Source organism: Sarcophilus harrisii, chromosome 4 (genome assembly GCF_902635505.1).
Source record: "Sarcophilus harrisii chromosome 4, mSarHar1.11, whole genome shotgun sequence".
Classification (NCBI taxonomy): domain Eukaryota; kingdom Metazoa; phylum Chordata; class Mammalia; order Dasyuromorphia; family Dasyuridae; genus Sarcophilus; species Sarcophilus harrisii.
Genome location: NC_045429.1, coordinates 99,693,075 through 99,711,574, shown reverse-complemented (window position 1 = coordinate 99,711,574; position 18,500 = coordinate 99,693,075). Strand labels below are relative to the sequence as shown.

At 41.2% G+C, this 18,500-nt stretch overlaps 1 protein-coding gene across 2 annotated transcripts in view; it reads right to left on the bottom strand.

Moving 5' to 3' along the window:
* Positions 1–3,201: 3,201 nt before the first annotated feature.
* The window catches only part of MFSD4A (major facilitator superfamily domain containing 4A), a 70,029-nt gene continuing 54,730 nt past the window's right edge, over positions 3,202–18,500 (bottom strand). The window contains exons 7-10 of one of the 2 annotated variants that reach the window (XM_031937233.1): positions 15,379–15,479; positions 9,065–9,135; positions 7,137–7,257; positions 3,202–5,447 (exon numbers count right to left, since the gene is read on the bottom strand). In XM_031937233.1, the coding sequence (XP_031793093.1) occupies positions 5,408–5,447; positions 7,137–7,257; positions 9,065–9,135; positions 15,379–15,479 (333 nt within the window). In that variant the 3' untranslated portion in view covers positions 3,202–5,407. Of the gene's footprint in view, positions 5,448–7,136; positions 7,258–9,064; positions 9,136–15,378; positions 15,527–18,500 lie in introns of both variants that reach the window. The other variant, XM_003767618.3, reaches the window with a different exon arrangement.

Below are 18,500 nucleotides of genomic sequence, written 5' to 3'. Positions count from 1 at the left end.
TCTGTTTCAGTTCATTTTTTAAACCTCAGCAAGTCTTGCATCTAATTGTACCTCATAAATGTCATTTGGGTCTTTGCTTTAGATGGTTGATATGAATTGGATATTTTAACATTTTAAAGTAGCCTCAAGAGGCGGGTAGTGATAAGTATCACAAAATATTTATAGCAATAATTAAAAAAGCAAGTAATGAGTTGAACAGTTTATTGAATATATGAAATCTCGATTCCAGACTTTTTCTAATTAAAATTTGAATGAGATTTTTTTGGTATCAGTTAAGATTTTTTTATGGCAGTCCCTATAGGCAATCATAGGTGTGATTTTCCAATTGAGAAAACATCTCTTCTTTGTATTAACTGAAATGAGAGACCATTTGGTTTGGAGCAGGCAGTGTGTGAAGTCATTAACCTTATACAGAACTGGATGATCCATTTTGATCATGCAATTATTTCAAAGATGGTTATTTTAATGGCGTGATTCTTAAAGGAAGCAAAAGAACAGAATGTAGTCAATATTGCCTTTGGGCAATTTAATGTCTTATATTTGTGTAACACTTTAGTGTTTACAAAACTTTTTTTTTTTTTTTTTTAACAAGCCAGTTCAACAAATGTTAGTCCAGCTTGTCCCTGCAGCATCTGGTGGCAGCAAACATAAGTAGTCTAAAATATTCATATAGGACTAAACTAAATGTGTGATTATTCCTAGCAATTATAACATTAAGACAGTGAAGATGATGGTGAATCACTTTACTTATTATATATCTAGTGGTTGAAGGGAGACCAAGTAAAGTGGCCATTGAAAGGACAAGAAACTAGTGGCAATTCCTTGTCATTAAATTGAATCGGGGTGATACTAATTGTTTTTCTTTGTACTAATGAGTCTTAAGAGGACTTGAGTTCATCTAGCCCAATGGTGTCAAACCTAAATAGAAACAGACACCCATAAATTATCCTTGAAGACTACATATTGACTTAGTTGCTAAAAAATATTCTCTATATATTTTTATGTCTTTTGTTAAATATTTTAAATCACATTTTATTTTGATTCAGGCCACATTTAAGAGTGCTGTAGGCCACGTGAAGCATATGTGACACCTCTGATCTTGCCCCTTCTTCTTATTTTATAGATAGGGTAAATAGGCTTTACAGAGGAGTTAATGGGAAGGCCGGATTAGAACCCCAGTTCCTTGATTCCCAACCCAGTGCTTTTTCTGCCATTTAGAGGAAGGTAGAACTAGAAGGCTCCTTAGACATGATGTAGTTCAACCTCTTCATTTTACAGATCCAGAAAAGTAGAGTCTTCCGTGTTCTTTTAGTGACCTCATCAACCACCGTGGGTTCAGTTATCATCTGTATGCAGATAGTTTCCAAATCTATACGTCCATCTCCATCTCTCACCTGTGTTCTCTGTTCTAGCCTTCCAGCTGCCTACTAGACATTCTACCTGGATGAAGCACAGGCACTTCAATTTAGAGTATCTAAAACAAAGCTTGTTAACCACCTCTCCCCCTCCCAACAAAAAAAAAGACCTCACTCTTCAAAATATGGTAATTTCTGTCATGAGCAACACCACCCTTCTAGTTACCAAGGTAATGTTGACAGCTTTTAATAAGAACTTTTTGGTTGATTTGCAGTCTTAGAGGCTTTCTTAACTTTTACTTTCCATCCCTCTCCCTTCCACAACATCTCTCATATCTGCCACCTTCCCTACTACATTCACACAGATACTATTCTCTTGTTGTGTGTCGGTTCACCGTCTCGTCTGTCCTCCATACAGCTGCCAAATTAACAGCTCCAGGTCTGACTGTATCACTCCCTTCCTCTGGAAGCTTGAGTGACTTTTCTTTTAGGAAAAAAGACAAAATCTTATGTCTGGTATTTGAAATCTTTCACAATCTGGTTCCAACCTATCTTTCCAGATTGACTGCATATTACTTCCCCTCACACAACCAAACCGGTGACTTGTTATCCCCTGGATGTGGCAGTCTAGCAACCACTTCCATGCCATTGCAGAGGCTGCTCCTTTGCTGTTTAGCATCCATTGCTTCTTCAAAGCTCAGCTCAAGTCCCATCTCCTTCAGGAAGCTTTTCCAGACCCACCCACCTCTAACTCTGATGGGAAGTGCTCTAAATTACTGTGCATATATTTATCACATACATACATATATATACATGTATATATATGTATATATATACTTTTCCCCCTACTAGAATATAAATTCTTTGAGCACAGACTCTTTTCTCTTTTGTATTTCTGGGGCCTGGCACATAAATGAACTGCTTACTAAGATCAATTCTATTGAATTGAAAATGACTTAATCAAAGTCATTAAGATAGTTGTATCAAAGGCAGGATTTAAATCACCGTCTTATCATTCTCTAATTCCAGGGCTCTAGGATTCCTCAAATGCTTCTAGTATACCATGCTAGTGGAGTAGCAGAGGAATTACCAAGAAGGTCACTATAGCCCTTCAAATAGCTTGATGATTCTTACATATTCCTAGAATTTACCACTATCAGGCAGGATGATGCAGTGGATAGATCTAGATCATCAGGCTTAGAATCAGGAAGAGGGTTCAAATCCAGTCTCGAGGCCCTAAATTAGTTGCATGACCCTGGACGAAGCTTCATTTTGGCTTGTCTCAGGCTCAGTTGTTTTATCTGTAATTGAGGGATAATAATGACACCAATCCTAGGGTTGTTGGGTGAATCAGATGAGATAATGTATAAACTGTTTTACAAACTTTAAAGTGCTATGTAGTGTTCTCTTTTAGTATTATGATATTGATCATCAGAAGTTGCTGTGAGCACATCTGCTTACCACATCTCATCTCCAATTCGATGCCTCCAGAGTATCCAGAAAGGAGCAGGGGAGTGTCTATAGGATGCAGTGACTCCCTAGCAGTTATATTTTAAACGCTAGAAGGAAGAAGGAAAACAGAAACCAGGAACGCTGCTAGGAGTAATCCACTAACTTTCTGAAGGATAGATTCTACCCCTCTAATCCCTTAAGAAAATGAATGTCAAGCTACTCACTCAAAAGGATTTTTCCTGCCTCCAAAACCCACCATCTGACTTCATAAAATGTGAGAGTCCTACCCTGTGGCAATAAGAAAGTCAGCCTTTGTTTGGAAGTTTATGAAAGGATTAAGACACACTCTGTGCCATGGGATGACACACCCAAAGCTCAAACTATTTGAATAGCCTTTTTTTTTTTTTTTTTTTTTCCCCCAATTTAAGAATTTAAGGACATCCTTAGCTGTTTAAAGAGAGCCAGACAACCCAGATTTAAATCCCACCTCTTTCACTTTCTAGCTGTGTGACCCCAGTCAAGTCCAACTTCATCTTTCTGGCTCTTAGCCTCCTTATCTCCAAAATTAGGAAGCTGAACTGCATGACTTCAAGTCTCTTTCAGCTATAAATCTGTAAAAGTATAGATTACAAGCTTCCCAGTTTGGTCAAGTGCTGTTTTTATTTTGCTTCTATTTTGCTCCTCCCTTGAAGCACAGCATAAAAACACACTACAATTTAATTGAATGAAGAAAGTCCAGCTGTTTTCTGTTGACCAAGGGCAGCTTTTCACTACAATTAGATTGTACAATTAAATTATATGGGAGCCTACGACTTATTGTATGGACAATTTTTTTTTAAAAATATGGATGTTCTTAACTGCCCTCTGAGGTAAGAGGTATATACTATATCCAAGCAATCATTTTTCAGAAAGTTAGTTCTTTGTTTTTAGCTTATTTCCTGCATATGAGCCATAGTCAAGTAGAATACATGTTCTTTGGTTTGGCCAATCTGTAATAGTTGTGAGTCACAAAACTATGGAATGTCCCATCTCAGTACCTTTGTATAGGATGTCTCACATGTTTGAAATGTTCTTCCTCCTCCCTCACTTCTTTCTCTTGAAACCTCCAGTTTCCTTCAAGAATTAGCTCAAGGGCCATCTCCTAAGTGAGAGGCTTTCCCCCTACCCTTGCCAGTTAGTCGTACTGTCCTTTCCCTCCCCAAATTACCTTATATTTACTCATCTACATTTTTTTCCTCTCAGCAGAATGTAAACTCCTTGAAAGCAGATACTTTTAAAATTTTTTTAATTTTGTGTGGTTATTGCTTAGCATAATGCCTGGGTATGTAGTAGGCCCTTTAAAAATGCTTATTGACTTGAGCTGGTTATGAATGATGGTTGAATGATAATCACTATAGTTTTAATAATGTTTGTATGTAGATATACCTACATGTACATATAAGCATATGTTTAAATATACATATAATATGTATGTTATACATACAGATATACAAACATATATAAACATATGTAGATGTAGATGTATTGATACACACCCACATACCTGTTGATGCATCCATAAAATGCAAATAAATTAATATACAGTCACTGGTATCCATTTCTTTAAAAAAATAAAGAGGTATACCTCTTCTCTCATTGTTATTGGTACTCTACATGCAGTATTCATAATTTGCCTTTGTAGTCAGTCACTACTTTTAGTATAGTATAAGTGCCAGGAAGTCCCAGATTTTCCCTTTGCTTCAGTGTGCCATTATTCCTTCTTGATAGTGAAGAGACAGATTTTTCTAAGCAGTAGAGGTAAAAGCACTAAACCTAACAGTTTTTAAAAATCCATACTGCTATTTCTGCTGATTCCGTAGATATTTCAACCACACTTACCCACACATCCACACAGAGTAAAGGAAAACAGAATACGTAATATTTTCCCACTCTTCTGTTTTCCTAGACTAATCATACATTGTCCATATCCTAGAACCATTAAGATTCAACTTTCCTTCCAAAATTTTACAATGAAGATGAATCACTGAATTTTGGGGAATCATCAAAATCAAGAATCCCCTACATTTGGGATTAGTTCCAAGTCAAGCATAGTAGTTCCTCTTGGGATGTAGAGTTCACTAGGAAATAACCCAAGGCTCATCCAGGTTAATTTAAAATATCACATTTATCTACATTTGTCAGATTGCACTGAACATCATCTTTTAAGTTTGGCTCTATTTCTTTCTTTCAGGCTGTATGCAAGACTGAATGCCAAAACTCTAAGGGTTCAGTCCAGGAGGCCTCAGAGTTGTAAGTGTAGGTGTATCCCTTTTCTCTCCATCTGGACACCATAGGCAATGAACCAGGAAATCAGGCAAGGAAGGGGAATGGAAATAGCTAAATAGGCTCTCGTTGATTTGTCCCAAGAGAAGCCACTGTCCTAGAGTTAATCTAAATTATTTCTTCTTGAACCCTCCCTTGTACAGAGGAGCAAGTTTAAACATTTTAGATCTCTCCAGTATTATCAGGTAAGGCGGGGGGGGGGGGGGGGGTCTGTGTTGTGCTTCTGGCAGAGGGATCTCCTTTTGTCTTCTTCACCTGACTTTTACTGCTGGTAGACTTCAGGGCTTTCTGTCCCTGGTGGTTTGTCCAAGGTCAAGACTACAAAGGGAAAAAACAGATCATTTTACACAATCAGATTTCTAATCAGTAGACAATTTAGTGAGCAATTTGGGGAGAGTCCCTCAGTAAGTTTTTTGCTTTTCTTTCCTGTCATGGCTCGTTTTTTTTTTTTGAAAGTTCACTTTTATTTCATTTTCAGTTCCAAATTCTCTCCCTTCTTCCATTGAGAAGACAAGAATAGTAGAACTCCTTAGAAGTATGTGTGGTCCTGCAAAACAAGTTTCTGCATTATTCATGTCTACCTCTCCATCCCCCCAAAAAAAAGAACTAGAAGGAGATATTCTTCAGTTTGCACTCTTGAGTCCGTTAATTTTCTATCCTCCCTAATCCTTGGAATTGTGGTTGGTCATAGTGTTGATTAGAGTTACTAAGTCTTCCACAGTTAATTTTTTTTTTTTTTTGCACTGTTGTTGTTACTGTATAAATTGTACTGATTCTATTCACTTTGCATTAGGGTATACAGATCCTCCCAGCTTTTCCTGAAATGATCCCCCTTATCATTTCATAATGCACAATAACATTCCATCATAATCATTATACTATAACTTATCCTGCCATTCCCTAGTGGATGGGGAACCCCTCAGTTTCCATTTTTTTTGCTACCACAAAAAGAACTTCTGTAAATATTTTTGTACATATAGACTCTTTCCTTCTTTGATTTCCCTAGGATATAGACCTAGTTGTGATACTGCAGAGTCAAAGGGTAAGTATGTTTTAATGGCTTTGGGGGTGTAATTTCAGACTGCTTTCCAGAATAGTTCACCAGAACACCAGTTCACCATTATTAGTATACCTGTTTTTCCACGGATGTCACCTAGTTGAATCCCACCTGGTACCTCCCTCATTTTACAGATGAGGAAACAAATGAAGCTCAGTGCCAGGATCACATAGCTAACAAGGCAGGATTCAAATCCAGGTCTTTCTAATTCACCCACAATGTTTTGCACAAGGTACCTGGTTAGTAAACGTTTGATGGATTGAACTGAATTATAGAGAGAAGGAATTTTGTGCCGTCTCCCAAGAACTGGCTACAACCCTCCACCTTGGGGTTGGCTTGGAGGGGGAAGATTTTGAGAACTCTGTCAAGGAGCATGTGAGGGTACAGGGTTGAAAAAATTAACTCTGGGGACTCCCCCTGCCTGGGGACCCAGAGATGGAGGCTATTCTTGAGAGACTCTCCTGCCCTGAAGGAACTTTTCTTTAAAACTTGGCATAGAAGATTTCTTTATGAAAACAAGATTTGGATAAGAGTCAAGTCCCTGACGGCACAGAGACAGCCAAGTAGGCCCCTGGGCTGAATTCCAACCAACAGAGGTGGGAACCAGCTTTTGGTACCCTGGGCAGGCTGTGGACAGCTTCTTGGCCAGGCATTTCTCTATCAGGGTGGGGTTCCTGGAGCTAAAGTCACAATCAATGCTCCCCCACCCCCCACTTTTTTTTTTTTTTTTTTTTTAGCTAAGAAAGCATGCATTAACCTAACCTGGCCTTGCTTACCCTGAACACCGACAATTGCATGGTAAGTCAGGAAAAGGGGAAAGGAAGCAGCAGAAAAATAAACACTTCCTTGCATTTTGCTTGGAACAGGGCACTAGCTATGGTGTGCTAAGAGCCCTGCTGCCCTCCTGTTCTGCTTTCCTCCTCTTGTAGAAAAATAGATCCTTCCCTTACCTGATGAGGGCCTGGAGTATATCCTGTGGAAAAACAGGAGCATGATGTAGAAGGTAAAAGCCAGGCAGCCAAAGATCACGCCACAGACCAGGAAGCTGTATTTGCCCAGCACTTGGATAATCTGCCAATGGGAAAACACACAGACACAAGAGCCATTTAAACATAGCCCTGAAGTTGCGTGGGAAGAAACATCTTTCTTGAGCCTTTGATGAAATTTTCAGTCAAGTTCAGGCTCATTACCAGAAGCAGTAGGGGCTGGCAGAGAACATTGCCCTGCTTTTAGAGGTAAGTAAGTTTTAAAGGTAAGCCCAGGGGGCCTCCAGATGTGCCTTCTCCCTGTTAGCCTGGGTCCCGACTCACTGCGTGAGAACTATTCCCATCAAGCAATTAAAAAATCACATTGACCCCATCACTTCCTGCTGTGCAGAGAGCTTTTCTCATAACCCATAGGATACATGATACTTTACTCCCCATTTGAGTCACGTCTGCTCTTTGTGGTCCTGTTTAAGGTTTTTTTTTTTTTTTTTTTTTTTTTTTTGGTAAAGCTATTGAGGGGTTTGTCATTTCCTTCTCCAGCTCATTTTGCAGAAGAGGAAACCAAGGCAGACAGAGTTGAGTGATTTGTCCAGGCCATGCAGCTAGTTACTATCTGAGGTTGGACTCAGGTCCTCCTGATTCCAGAGCTGGTGCTTAACCCATTCAATTATGTAGCTGCCCTCTGGGTTGTAGATGGGAAAACTGGGGCTGAGACTGGCTTGGGGGTAACTGAGCTTATAAGTGTTTGGAGCAGGATTTGAATGTGGCTCTTTCTGACTCCAGGTCCACTGCTCTCTGTATCATACCACCTAATTACCTTGAATTTTTCTTGTCTACTTTAAATGCTGGATCCACTCATATTCCACTCTAAGGTTTATGTGAAGCAGGGTTTATTCTATAAAATCCAAGTCTTCTTATTCATTCTTTTTTTTTTTTTTTTTGGATGGAGGCTCAGGTTCACTGATTTGCCCTTAGGTCCTGGCTAGGGAACATCAGCTCCCAGGTGCAAACGCAGCCTTGTGACTCCAGGGTCCTCTCTTTTCCTTGGTCCAAACTGCATGTCCAGTAAGTGATGCACCGGCCATACCCTACTGCACTACCCGCCACCCCTCACTCGAACCACATTGTGTTTGGCGAGTCTGAGAGCAGCTCCCCAGACTGGTCCGGGAACGCAGGAGGGGAGGTCCCCTCACCCTCACCCTTGATTGACAGGTAAGTGGGGTTAGAGTTCATTTAAAAGGAACTGGAGTCGGCTGTTGATTGATATCTGAACAGGAGCTGAATCAGGAAGCCTGTGTCCCTCTGGAGAGGGACCTAAGAGCTTGGCAAGGAGTGATGTAAAGAGCTGCAGAGGGCAGTTTTAACAGTGGGGGAGAAGGCATTCCACACTTAGGTTTCCTGCCCTATGAGGTTCAACCCCCACCACTGCCTTTGCACAGATAGGTGGGCACTGGGGCTGGAGGTGCATTGGGAAAATGGGGGGAGGTGACTGGCTGGAACAGAACATCATGGAACTCAACACTCAGAAATCTTTTGGTCCAGCTGCTTCCTTTAGGTAGCTGGGGGCACGCCGGACAGACAGATGGACTTGACCGACCTGAGTGCGGGACCCTGAGCACTGGAGATCAAAGGGGCACCTACCTCAAAGTTTGGAAATTAAATGAAATAATCTATGTAAAGCATATCACAAACCTTAAAACATGATATAAATGCAAACTGATAGGATAGATGAAGAAGTTGAGACCCTCACCCCCTCCAAAAAATAATAACTGTCAGCAACTAAGTGAAAGAGCCAGGATTGGAAACCTGGGCCCCTCTACCCACAACCCCTTCCTGAGGTTCATTGCCCAGACACCCTCTCTCCTCACTTCTGGCCCTCCCCAATCACATACCGAGCCAATGAGCAGCTGAAGTGTCATCTCGCCGATTCCTGCCCCTGTTACCAGCATCGTGGTTGCACAGCCTGGCACGGGAAGGAAGAAGAAAAAAAGCATTTGGTAATTGTTAGATTGCTTGATTACATATCACTGGGCACTAGGTTCTGCCATGTTCGCTGCAAACTTTCTCAATCTGTGGCTTGTGAATCTATACAGGGTCTCATCATTGAATGTGGGGTGGTCTCAAGATTATGAGGATTATTAGTAAGTGTTTGATTTAGTACCTATTTATATACCTATGGACCCGGAGCTACGAATGGAGAAAGTTTAAGAAGCCTGATGAGTAAGGGCTACAGAAGAGGCTTTCTCTGAGGTTGTCCTGGTGTGGGCTGCAGAGCCTGCCCCACCTCACGTCCCGCCCCCACCATGCTATCCAGACAGGGGAAGGAGACACAAGGCAAAACCACCATGCTAGGAGTTCCAAGGATCTCTGCTTTGCTGGGGCTGAGGGTCTCGGCTTCTTCCTTCATCAGTTAGCATTTATATTGTGTTTTAAAGTTTGTGATATGTTTTACATAGATTATTTCATTTAATTCCCAAACAAACTGAGGTAGGTGCCCATTTGCTCTCCAGTGTTCAGGGTCCTGCACTCAGGTCGGTCATCGAGTCCATCCGTCTGTCCAGGTGCCTAAATGAAGCAGCTGGACTAAAAGCAGAACCTTATTTCTTCTTCACCTTTCCACTCTCTGAGCACCCTGCTAGCTTCTAACTGCCCTTCTACCTACTTCCTACTTGTAGGGATGTTCTCACTCTCTTTTCCTGTTGCCCCCATGACAGGGAGAGGTGGGGACGGCCCTCTCTGTGCAAGGGAAGCATCTGCATCTGTCTCCTTCTAGCCCTGCACCAGCTGAGCCTCCTGGGAGGCTTATGTAGGAGTAAGTGAGGGGTCAGGGTAGGATGAGACAGGGACCTCAGGATCCCTGTTCCCTTGACCATACATTTATATTGTGTTCTTCATGTTATTCCCAACACAAAACAATTTGAATGATTTCCCATGACTTATAAGTGTCCAGATGCCTTAATTTGATGTTCAAGGCTCTCCACAAGCTGGTAACTTTATCTTTTCAAATATCATGTCTCAATTCACTTATCAATTGTTGAATATGTTCTAAGTAAGGTACTATTTGCTGGATGTTGGAGAAAGCATCTGAAAATAAAGAAGCTAAGTGGAGAAGTAAATGGAGCACCAGACCTCCAGTCAATAACAATGTGACCTCAGACACTTTTTAGCTGTGTGACCCTGAGCAGGAGTCACTCTGTGTGAGTAATTTAACTTTTAGGGATTTTGACTTCTTCATCTATCATATTAATTAGCATTTATGTAGTGTTTTAAAGTTGTTTTTGTTTTTTTTTTGCTATGGCTACTGGGGCAAGTGTCCAGGGTCACACAGCTAGCAAGTGTTAAGTGTCTGAGGTCAGATTTGAACTCAGGTCCTCCTGACTTCAGGGCTGGTGCTCTACCCATTGCACCCCCAGCTGCCCCTGTTTTAAAGTTTTCAATGTGTTTTTGCATAATTTAATATATATCACTTAAACTCAGTTTTCTCACCTGTAAAATGGACATCATAATAACACCTGCCTCCCAGGGTTCTTGTGAGGATCAAATGAGATAGATGATAATTGTAAATCGCTTAACACAGTTCCAGGCACATGGTAAGTTAATTATTATTATTAGCTAATAAGAGGGATAATAGGTATGGGCACAAGTGTGATGCAAGTTACTATTGTTATTTCTTAGGCCCCACATGTGATTTTCATCAGTGCAGGGAGCACAGGGTGTAGAAGCAGATAAACAATTATTTTGTTAGCAAGTCTCCTGGTGCACTGAGAAGCCAATTAATTGATGTTGTTCAGTTGTTTCACTCATACTTGGCTCTTGGTGACGCCATTTGAGGTTTTCTTGGCAGAAATACTGGACCAATCTGCCATTTCCTTCTCCAGCTCATTTTACAGATGAAGCAACTGAGGCTTTATTTATCGTTGCATTTTCTCTGATACTTATCATCTCATGGGTCTAGGATGAAGCTGAATTCTTGTTTCCCTTGCCTGGAATGCCCTTTTTCTTACTCTGTCTGACTTGCCCACTGTTCAAGGCCCTTCTAAGGTTCCTCTTCTACTCTAACTGCTGTCTCTCCCTTCTTAAGAGTTCCTGTTGGCCTTCTAATCCATACCTTTCATTTGAGACATAGATTCTATTTGCCTGTCACTTACATCACCTCACAGTTCTAAACACATACATTTCAAGTGTGTTGGCTATAATTTGATATAATAGATAGTGTTGGACTTGGAATCAGAAAGATTTGGGTTCAAATCCTGCTTCAGACATTTTGAGGTTCATTAAAAAGAATGAGATGACTTTCAGTGCTGACTCTGCCACTCACTGTCTCTGTCACTTCATAATCTCTCTGGTATCAACTTCTTCATCTGCGAAATGGGAGGGGTGGGCACTTCCCAGTCACAATATGATAACAATTCTACATCAATCTCTCCTCCTTGACTTTTGGGGTGTTTTTTATGATCATCTACACTCCCACCAGGAGCAAACAGGAAAAATTGAAGAACAACATCATAAAATTTTGATCTGACATTCCCCAACTGATGAATGGTCCAAGGATTTGAACAATTTTCAGACAAAGAAATTAAAGCCATTTCTAGTCACATTCTTTAAATCACTGTTGATTAGATAAATGCAAATTAAGACAACTTTGAGATACCCCTTCCCACTTCTCAAATTAGCTAAGAGGACAGGAAAAGTTAATGACGAATGTTGGAGGGGATGTGGAAAAACGGACACTGATGCATTGTTGTTGGAATTGTGAATTGATCCAATCATTCTGGAGAGCAATTTTGAACTATGCCCAAAGGGCTCTCAAACTGGAGAAGATCCAGCAGTGTCTCTATTGGACCTGAATCCCATAGAGATCATTGAAAAAGGGAAAGGGACCCATATGTGTGGAAATGTTTGTGGCAGCTCTTTTTGTAATGACAAGGAACTAGAACCTGAGTGGATGCCCATCAGTTGGAGAATGGCTGAATAAGTTATGGTATATGAATGTTATAGAATATTATTGTTCTGTAAGAAACAATCAGCAGAAAGGGTAGCGTAGACAACGAAGCAATATCAATACTAAACATATATGCACCAAGGGGTGTAGCATCCAATTTCCTGAAGGAGAAGTTAAGAGAGTTGCAAAAAGAAATAGATAGCAAAACTGTAATAGTGGGAGATCTCAACCTTGCACTCTCAGAATTAGATAAATCAAATCACAAAACAAATAAGAAAGAAATTAAAGAGGTAAATAGAATATTAGAAAAATTAGGCATGTTAGATCTTTGGAGAAAAACTGAATGGAGACAGAAAGGAGTACACTTTCTTTTCAGCAGTTCATGGAACCTATTCAAAAATTGACCATATATTAGGACATAAAGACCTCAAAATTAAATGCAAGAAGGCAGAAATAGTAAATGCTTTCTTTTTGGATCACGATGCAGTAAAAACTACATTCAACAAAAAGTTAGGGGTAAATAGACCAAAAAGTAATTGGAAACTAAACAATTTCATCTTAAAGAATGATTGGGTGAAACAGCAAATTATAGATACAATTAATAATTTCACTCAAGATAATGACAACGATGAAACATCATACCAAAATTTGTGGGATGCAGCCAAAGCTGTAATAAGAGGAAATTTTATATCCTTAGAAGCTTACTTGAATAAAACAGAGAAAGAGAAGATCAATGAATTGGGTTTGTGACTAAAAAAACTAAAAAAAGACCAAATTAAAAACCCCCAATCAAATACTAAATTTGAAATTTTAAAATTAAAAGGAGAAATTAATAATATTGAAAGTAAAAAAAAAACTATTGAACTAATTAAGAAAATATCAGCAGAATGATTTCAGAAAGACCTGGAGAGATTTACATGAACTGATGCTGAGTGAAATGAGCAGAACCAAGAGAAACATTATACACAGCAACAAGATTATGTGATGATCAGCTGTGATGGACTTGGCTCTTTTCAACAATGAGGTGATTCAAGCCAGTTCCAAAAGGCCTGAAGAGAGCCATTTGCATCCAGAAAGAGAACTATGGGGACTGAATGTGACTCATAACATAGTATTTTTTACCGTTTTTATTATGGTAGTGGTTTGTTTGCTTTTCTTTTCTTTCTCATGGTTTTCGACTTTTGATCTGATTATTCTTGTGCAGCATGATGGATATGGAAATATGTTTAGAAGAATTGCACATGTTTAAGTCTACTGGATTGTTTGTTCTTTTGGTAAAGTGAAGGGGTGGGAAGGAGAAAAATTGGAACAAAAGGTTTTTCAAGGGTGAATGCTGAAAATTATCTTTGCATGTATTTGGAAAAATAAAATACTATCGGAAAAATAACTCAGAGCCTGGGGGCAACAAGTTATTGCCATAAGTGCATAGAGGACCAGCTCTGCAGTCTGGAGGACCTGAGCTCAAATTTGGCCTCAGATGACCTACTAGCTGTGTAACTCTGGCTAGGCACATCACTTAATCCCCAGTTTTTGTTTTTTTTTTTTTTTGAGTTGGAATGGATCTCAGTGTCAATCTAGCCTAATCTCATTTTACACAGGAGTAAATTGAGGTTCCCAAAGAGACTGATTTACTCAAAGTCACAAAGGATACAAGGGGCAGTGTTGAGATTTGAATCTCTAGGGAAGCTGGGTGGTATAAAGAAAAGATTGCAAGCTCTAGGGATCAAATCCTGCTTCTGCTACTTAACACTTGTGTGACCTTGGACAAGTCCCTTAATCTCCTTAAGGTTTCATTTGCTACCATCATAAAACGAGACAGTTGGTTTGTGGCCTTTGATAACATATGGACATGTATTTCCAGTTTCTGTTTCCAGGTGCCATACTACCTAGTCAAAACTCAAAGACACTTGGGTCTTGGAGAGGAGAACATGAGCTAAAATTGTGTTTTAGGATCATCTTTGGATTTCAGTGATCTAGGTTTTCTTCCTTCATTATTATGCATGATTGCTGCCTGACTGTCCAGGACCTCCCACTCTCTCCCAGCTAGCCTGTGCTTCCCTCTCCACCTCTTCCTGCCAAAGAAATTCCCAATCTTTTTACTGGCTCGGCAACTCTGCAGCGTGTCTCCAATTATCTCAAAGGGTATTATGAAGCTTTCAACACACGATTACTCTTAACTGACTTGTAAAAATAAATTGTAGCCATTTTGTGGGGGAGCAGCAAAGGAGATATTGGAATCCCATCAAAGAAACAATGAGAAGATGTCATAGCCCCCAAACTCTTAGAACTTACAATTCTATTCTGAGAGTAAAGATGTCCTCTGGAGAAATCAATCATTATCTGCAAGAATTCTTTAGTTGGCTGTTTAAAAATGGGTAGCATTTTGATTTGGAAGAAGAGTAAGGACATTCTAGTTGTGGGCCACAGCATAAAGAAAGGTAGAGACAAAAAAGAAGGGAGTTTGGTATACACCTGTGACATTCACTTATTTGTTCATTAACTCAGCAAACACTTATTAAGCACCTACTATGTACAATAAAAAAAAAGACCAAGGTGATTGGAGTGACGAGTATGTCTTGGGGAGAAATAAGGCTGGGTCATGGAGTCCTTGAAAGCCAAGCAGAGGAGTTCAGTGATATATTCCTTAACAGTGAGGAAACAGTGGATTAAAGCAGCAGAAGTCTTAGAAATACTTAGCTGGGGCTCAACAGTGCCCATTTGTGCAGCTCTCTAAAGACGGGTTCCTTGGTTAGTTTTTCATCCTTTGTTTTCAAAGGGGACCAAAGATTTCACAAGATTTGTAAATTGGATTTGACTGAGCCACGGCACTGTCTCAACAAACTTTTTGAGAGGTTATAGTGACAGAAATGGAGACTCTGGGGAAAACTATTGCTTGGGCTTATGGGGCAGCAAGCATCCAAGGTAGAATGTAAACATGGGGCTTTTGACTCAAAGCCCAATCCTTTTTCTACAGAATGAAGCTGCTCTGGATTGGTTGGAAGGGAATAAAGACCAGAAGGCCAATGAGGAGGCTGGGGTCACTCAAGAATGGGGGGCCGGGCCAAGATCTTGGTGGGAGAATGAGAGGTACTGGGTGAATTTTAGGTCTGTACCAGCATAGTTTTGAGGGAAAGACACAGAATCAGAGGCCTTTCCTAGCCCGGGGGAGAGCAGAGTGGCAGATCAGGAGACAGACCCGGGGAGTCCAGCCAGGATGCTGAGGGGTTCTCCCCGTTCCGCCCCCGCCCCCACGCCAGAACTCACCCTTGTACTGCAGGATGTCCTCGGTGTACGCCAGCATGCTGGGGAAGGTGCTGCTGAGGAACAGGCCCAGGCAGGCGGTCCCCACGAACAAGAAGATCACGCTGTAGTAGAAGAAGAGGAGGACCAGGAACGTGGTCACCACGCCCACCTGGGAAAAGGAGATGGAGAGGGAAGAAAGGGCCGGTGGAAGAAGAAGCCGGACCCCCGACCTCCCTTCCCCACACCCCCAGCGAGACTCTGAGCAGCCCGGCACACATGAGTCAGCTTCCTGGGTCTGGGAGGGAGTCTCCTGGAATACCCAGAGGCTCCCATCTCCCATGCAATTCTCATGCACCCTGGCTGTGGGGAGGAGTTGTGCATGGCCGCTCTGCCACCTTGTGGACATGCTTGGGAAATGCACCCCCTTCAGCCCCTGTGTCCTAGGAGAAAGCACTAAAGAAAGCCCCATTTACAGGCCAGTGAGTCTTAGCAGGAGGCAGGAGGTCAGAGAAGGACCTTCGGAGACCATATAACCCAGTCCCTTCACTTATCAATGGGAAATCCGAAGTCCTGTCACACAGGTAATAACTAGCAAATGTGTATAGAGCCTGTTAGAGTTTGCCAAGCCCTTTACAAATCTGCACAACATCCCGGGAGGTTAGGGTTATCTCCATTTTACAGAGGAGGAAACTGAGGCAGAACCAGTTATGTCTGGGTCACACAGCTAGGAAGTGCCTGAGGCCAGATTTGAACTTGGGAAGCTGAATCTCTCTGGTCCCAGATGTAGTGATTTATCTTCTCCACCAGCTTACCCCCCAGCTAAGGAGTGAGTGTCACAGGCAGGATGTGAGCCTGGTCCTCCCGTCTCCAAAGCCCGTTCCTTCCATTACACCAGATGGCTTCCCCTTAATGTCATTAACAACCCTGCTGGTAATTCCATCCGAGATTCCTCAGCTTCCTGCCTGCGCAGGCCAAGCAATCTGGATGGAAGTCCAGGCTTTCTTATGAAAAAAAATGAAGGCCTCTACAACTTCTTCCAAAGTTTTAAGGTCAGTGGGGTTGAGAGGGCTGATGGGAAGTTCTTTCTTAGAGGAGGAGGAAAAGGTACTTAGAGAAAAGTCCCTGAGCAGAGAAGAGGAAAGATTTAGCAGCAGAGAAAAATTTCTCCATCCAAGCTGAGAGCGAGGGCTGCCGCTGGGACAGGGAAGGGGGCTGGGACAGGAGAGGGGGCTGTGATTGGTGAGGGGGCTGCAGCAGAGACGGGGCTGGGACAGGAGCTTGGAGATCTTCCAGCTAAGGGTTCCAGCTCTATCAGCCAATTTCCTGTTAGTCTGGGAATTCTTGAGGGAGACCAGAGGATCCATATGTGGAGCTGGGAGGGATGCCGGAGGCCACTGGCCCCTCACTTTACAAATGAGGAAAATGAGTCAGACAGAGGTTAAGTGACTTTCCTAAGATCACACAGCTAATAAGTGTCTGAAATGGGATTTGAACTCTAGTCTTGCTGGCTGTAGGTCCAGTGTCTTTTCCAGTAGACCACAATGTCTCCCAGTGGGATCACAAGGAGCACAGATGTCACACTGAATCTTTTTTCCTTCTTTCCTTCTTTCCTTCCTCCTTGTATCCCAACTCTCTGCTATTCTCCTATGCTTTCCTCTTTGGCTTCACACTGCCCTCTCTGCCTGAAATCTTGCCTTCTGACTCCACCTGGAGAAATTCTATTCATCCTTCAAGGTCAAGCTCCTCTTGAAGCCTTCCCTAATGTCCTATTTACTACTACCAGGAGCTACTGGGGTTTATTAAGTAGGGCTATGACACGGCCACTTTAAGAAAATCATTTTGGCAGCTGTGGGGAGGATGGAGGTGAGGCAGGGAAACTACTAGAGCAATCCAGGTGTCAGGCAATGAGAGCCTCTGCGAGAGAGATGGTTTTTTTGGTAGATTGAAGGGGACAGAGAAACACAAGAAATATTGGAAAGTTAGAGAGAGCAATCGATTGAATATATGAAGTGACTTTTAAAATGACTGAGGATAACACCGAGGTTTTGAGCTTGGTAACTGGGAGGATGCTGGGACCCCCGAGATAACAGGAAAGTTGGGAAGAGGACTAGCTTTTGTAGGAAGAAGATAATGCATCCTATTTTGGATACATTGAGACAGAGATAACCGTCAGGTCTTCCAGCAGCTCAAAAGGGCCAAAATGCAGTTAGTGATCCAGACTGAAGATCAGGAGAGAGAGAGTAGGTCTGGGAGATTTGATCTGAGGATCATTTGCATAGAAATAATCATTGAAATCATGAGAAATGATAAAATCACAAATTGAAGGTGGTTAGAAAAGGGCCCGAGACCAGGACTTGAAGGACACATGCTGAGCAGGTTTGGCCTGAATGAAGATTCAGCAAAGGAAGCAGAAAGGGCTGGGAGAAGCAAGGTGGCTAAATATCTCTGAAGATATATCAACAGCTTTAGGAGTAGTGATAGCTCATTGTTAGGTATTTAAAGCCCTTTAAAATCTGGTTCTAGCCTATCTTTCCAGGCTTCTTTCTTTAAAAAAAATTAATTTAACTTATTTTTGTTACATTTTAGGTTTCAAGCTATTCCCCTAAGATACATATTATATGTCTTTGTCTGCCTATCTATCTGCATATATATATAAAATAGAAGTATGTTTATCTTCTTCTATAATAGGAGTATGTTTATCAGTTCTTTTTCTATAGGTGGATAGCATCTTCTTTCATAGGTCCTCTGTACTTGATTTGAATATTTATGATATTTAGAATAATTTAATTGTTCACAGTCATTCTTTGAACAATATTGCTGTCACTGTATACAGTATTCTCTGGTTTTGCTCATTTTAGTCTTCATTATTTCATGCAAGTCTTTCTCATGTTTTTCTAAAAACCAACCATTTCATTATTTCTTAGTATACAGTACAAATTTATTCCATCATAATCACATAATCACAGCCATTCCCCAATTATTAAGTATCCCCCAAATTTCCAGTTCTTTGTCACTACTAAAAGTGCTGCTATAAACATTTTAGAACATATAAGTTCTTTTCAATTTTCCTCTGATCACCTTCAAAAACAGGCCTAATAGTGTTATTGCTGAGTCAAAGAGTAGAAGGGCATAATTCCAGACTG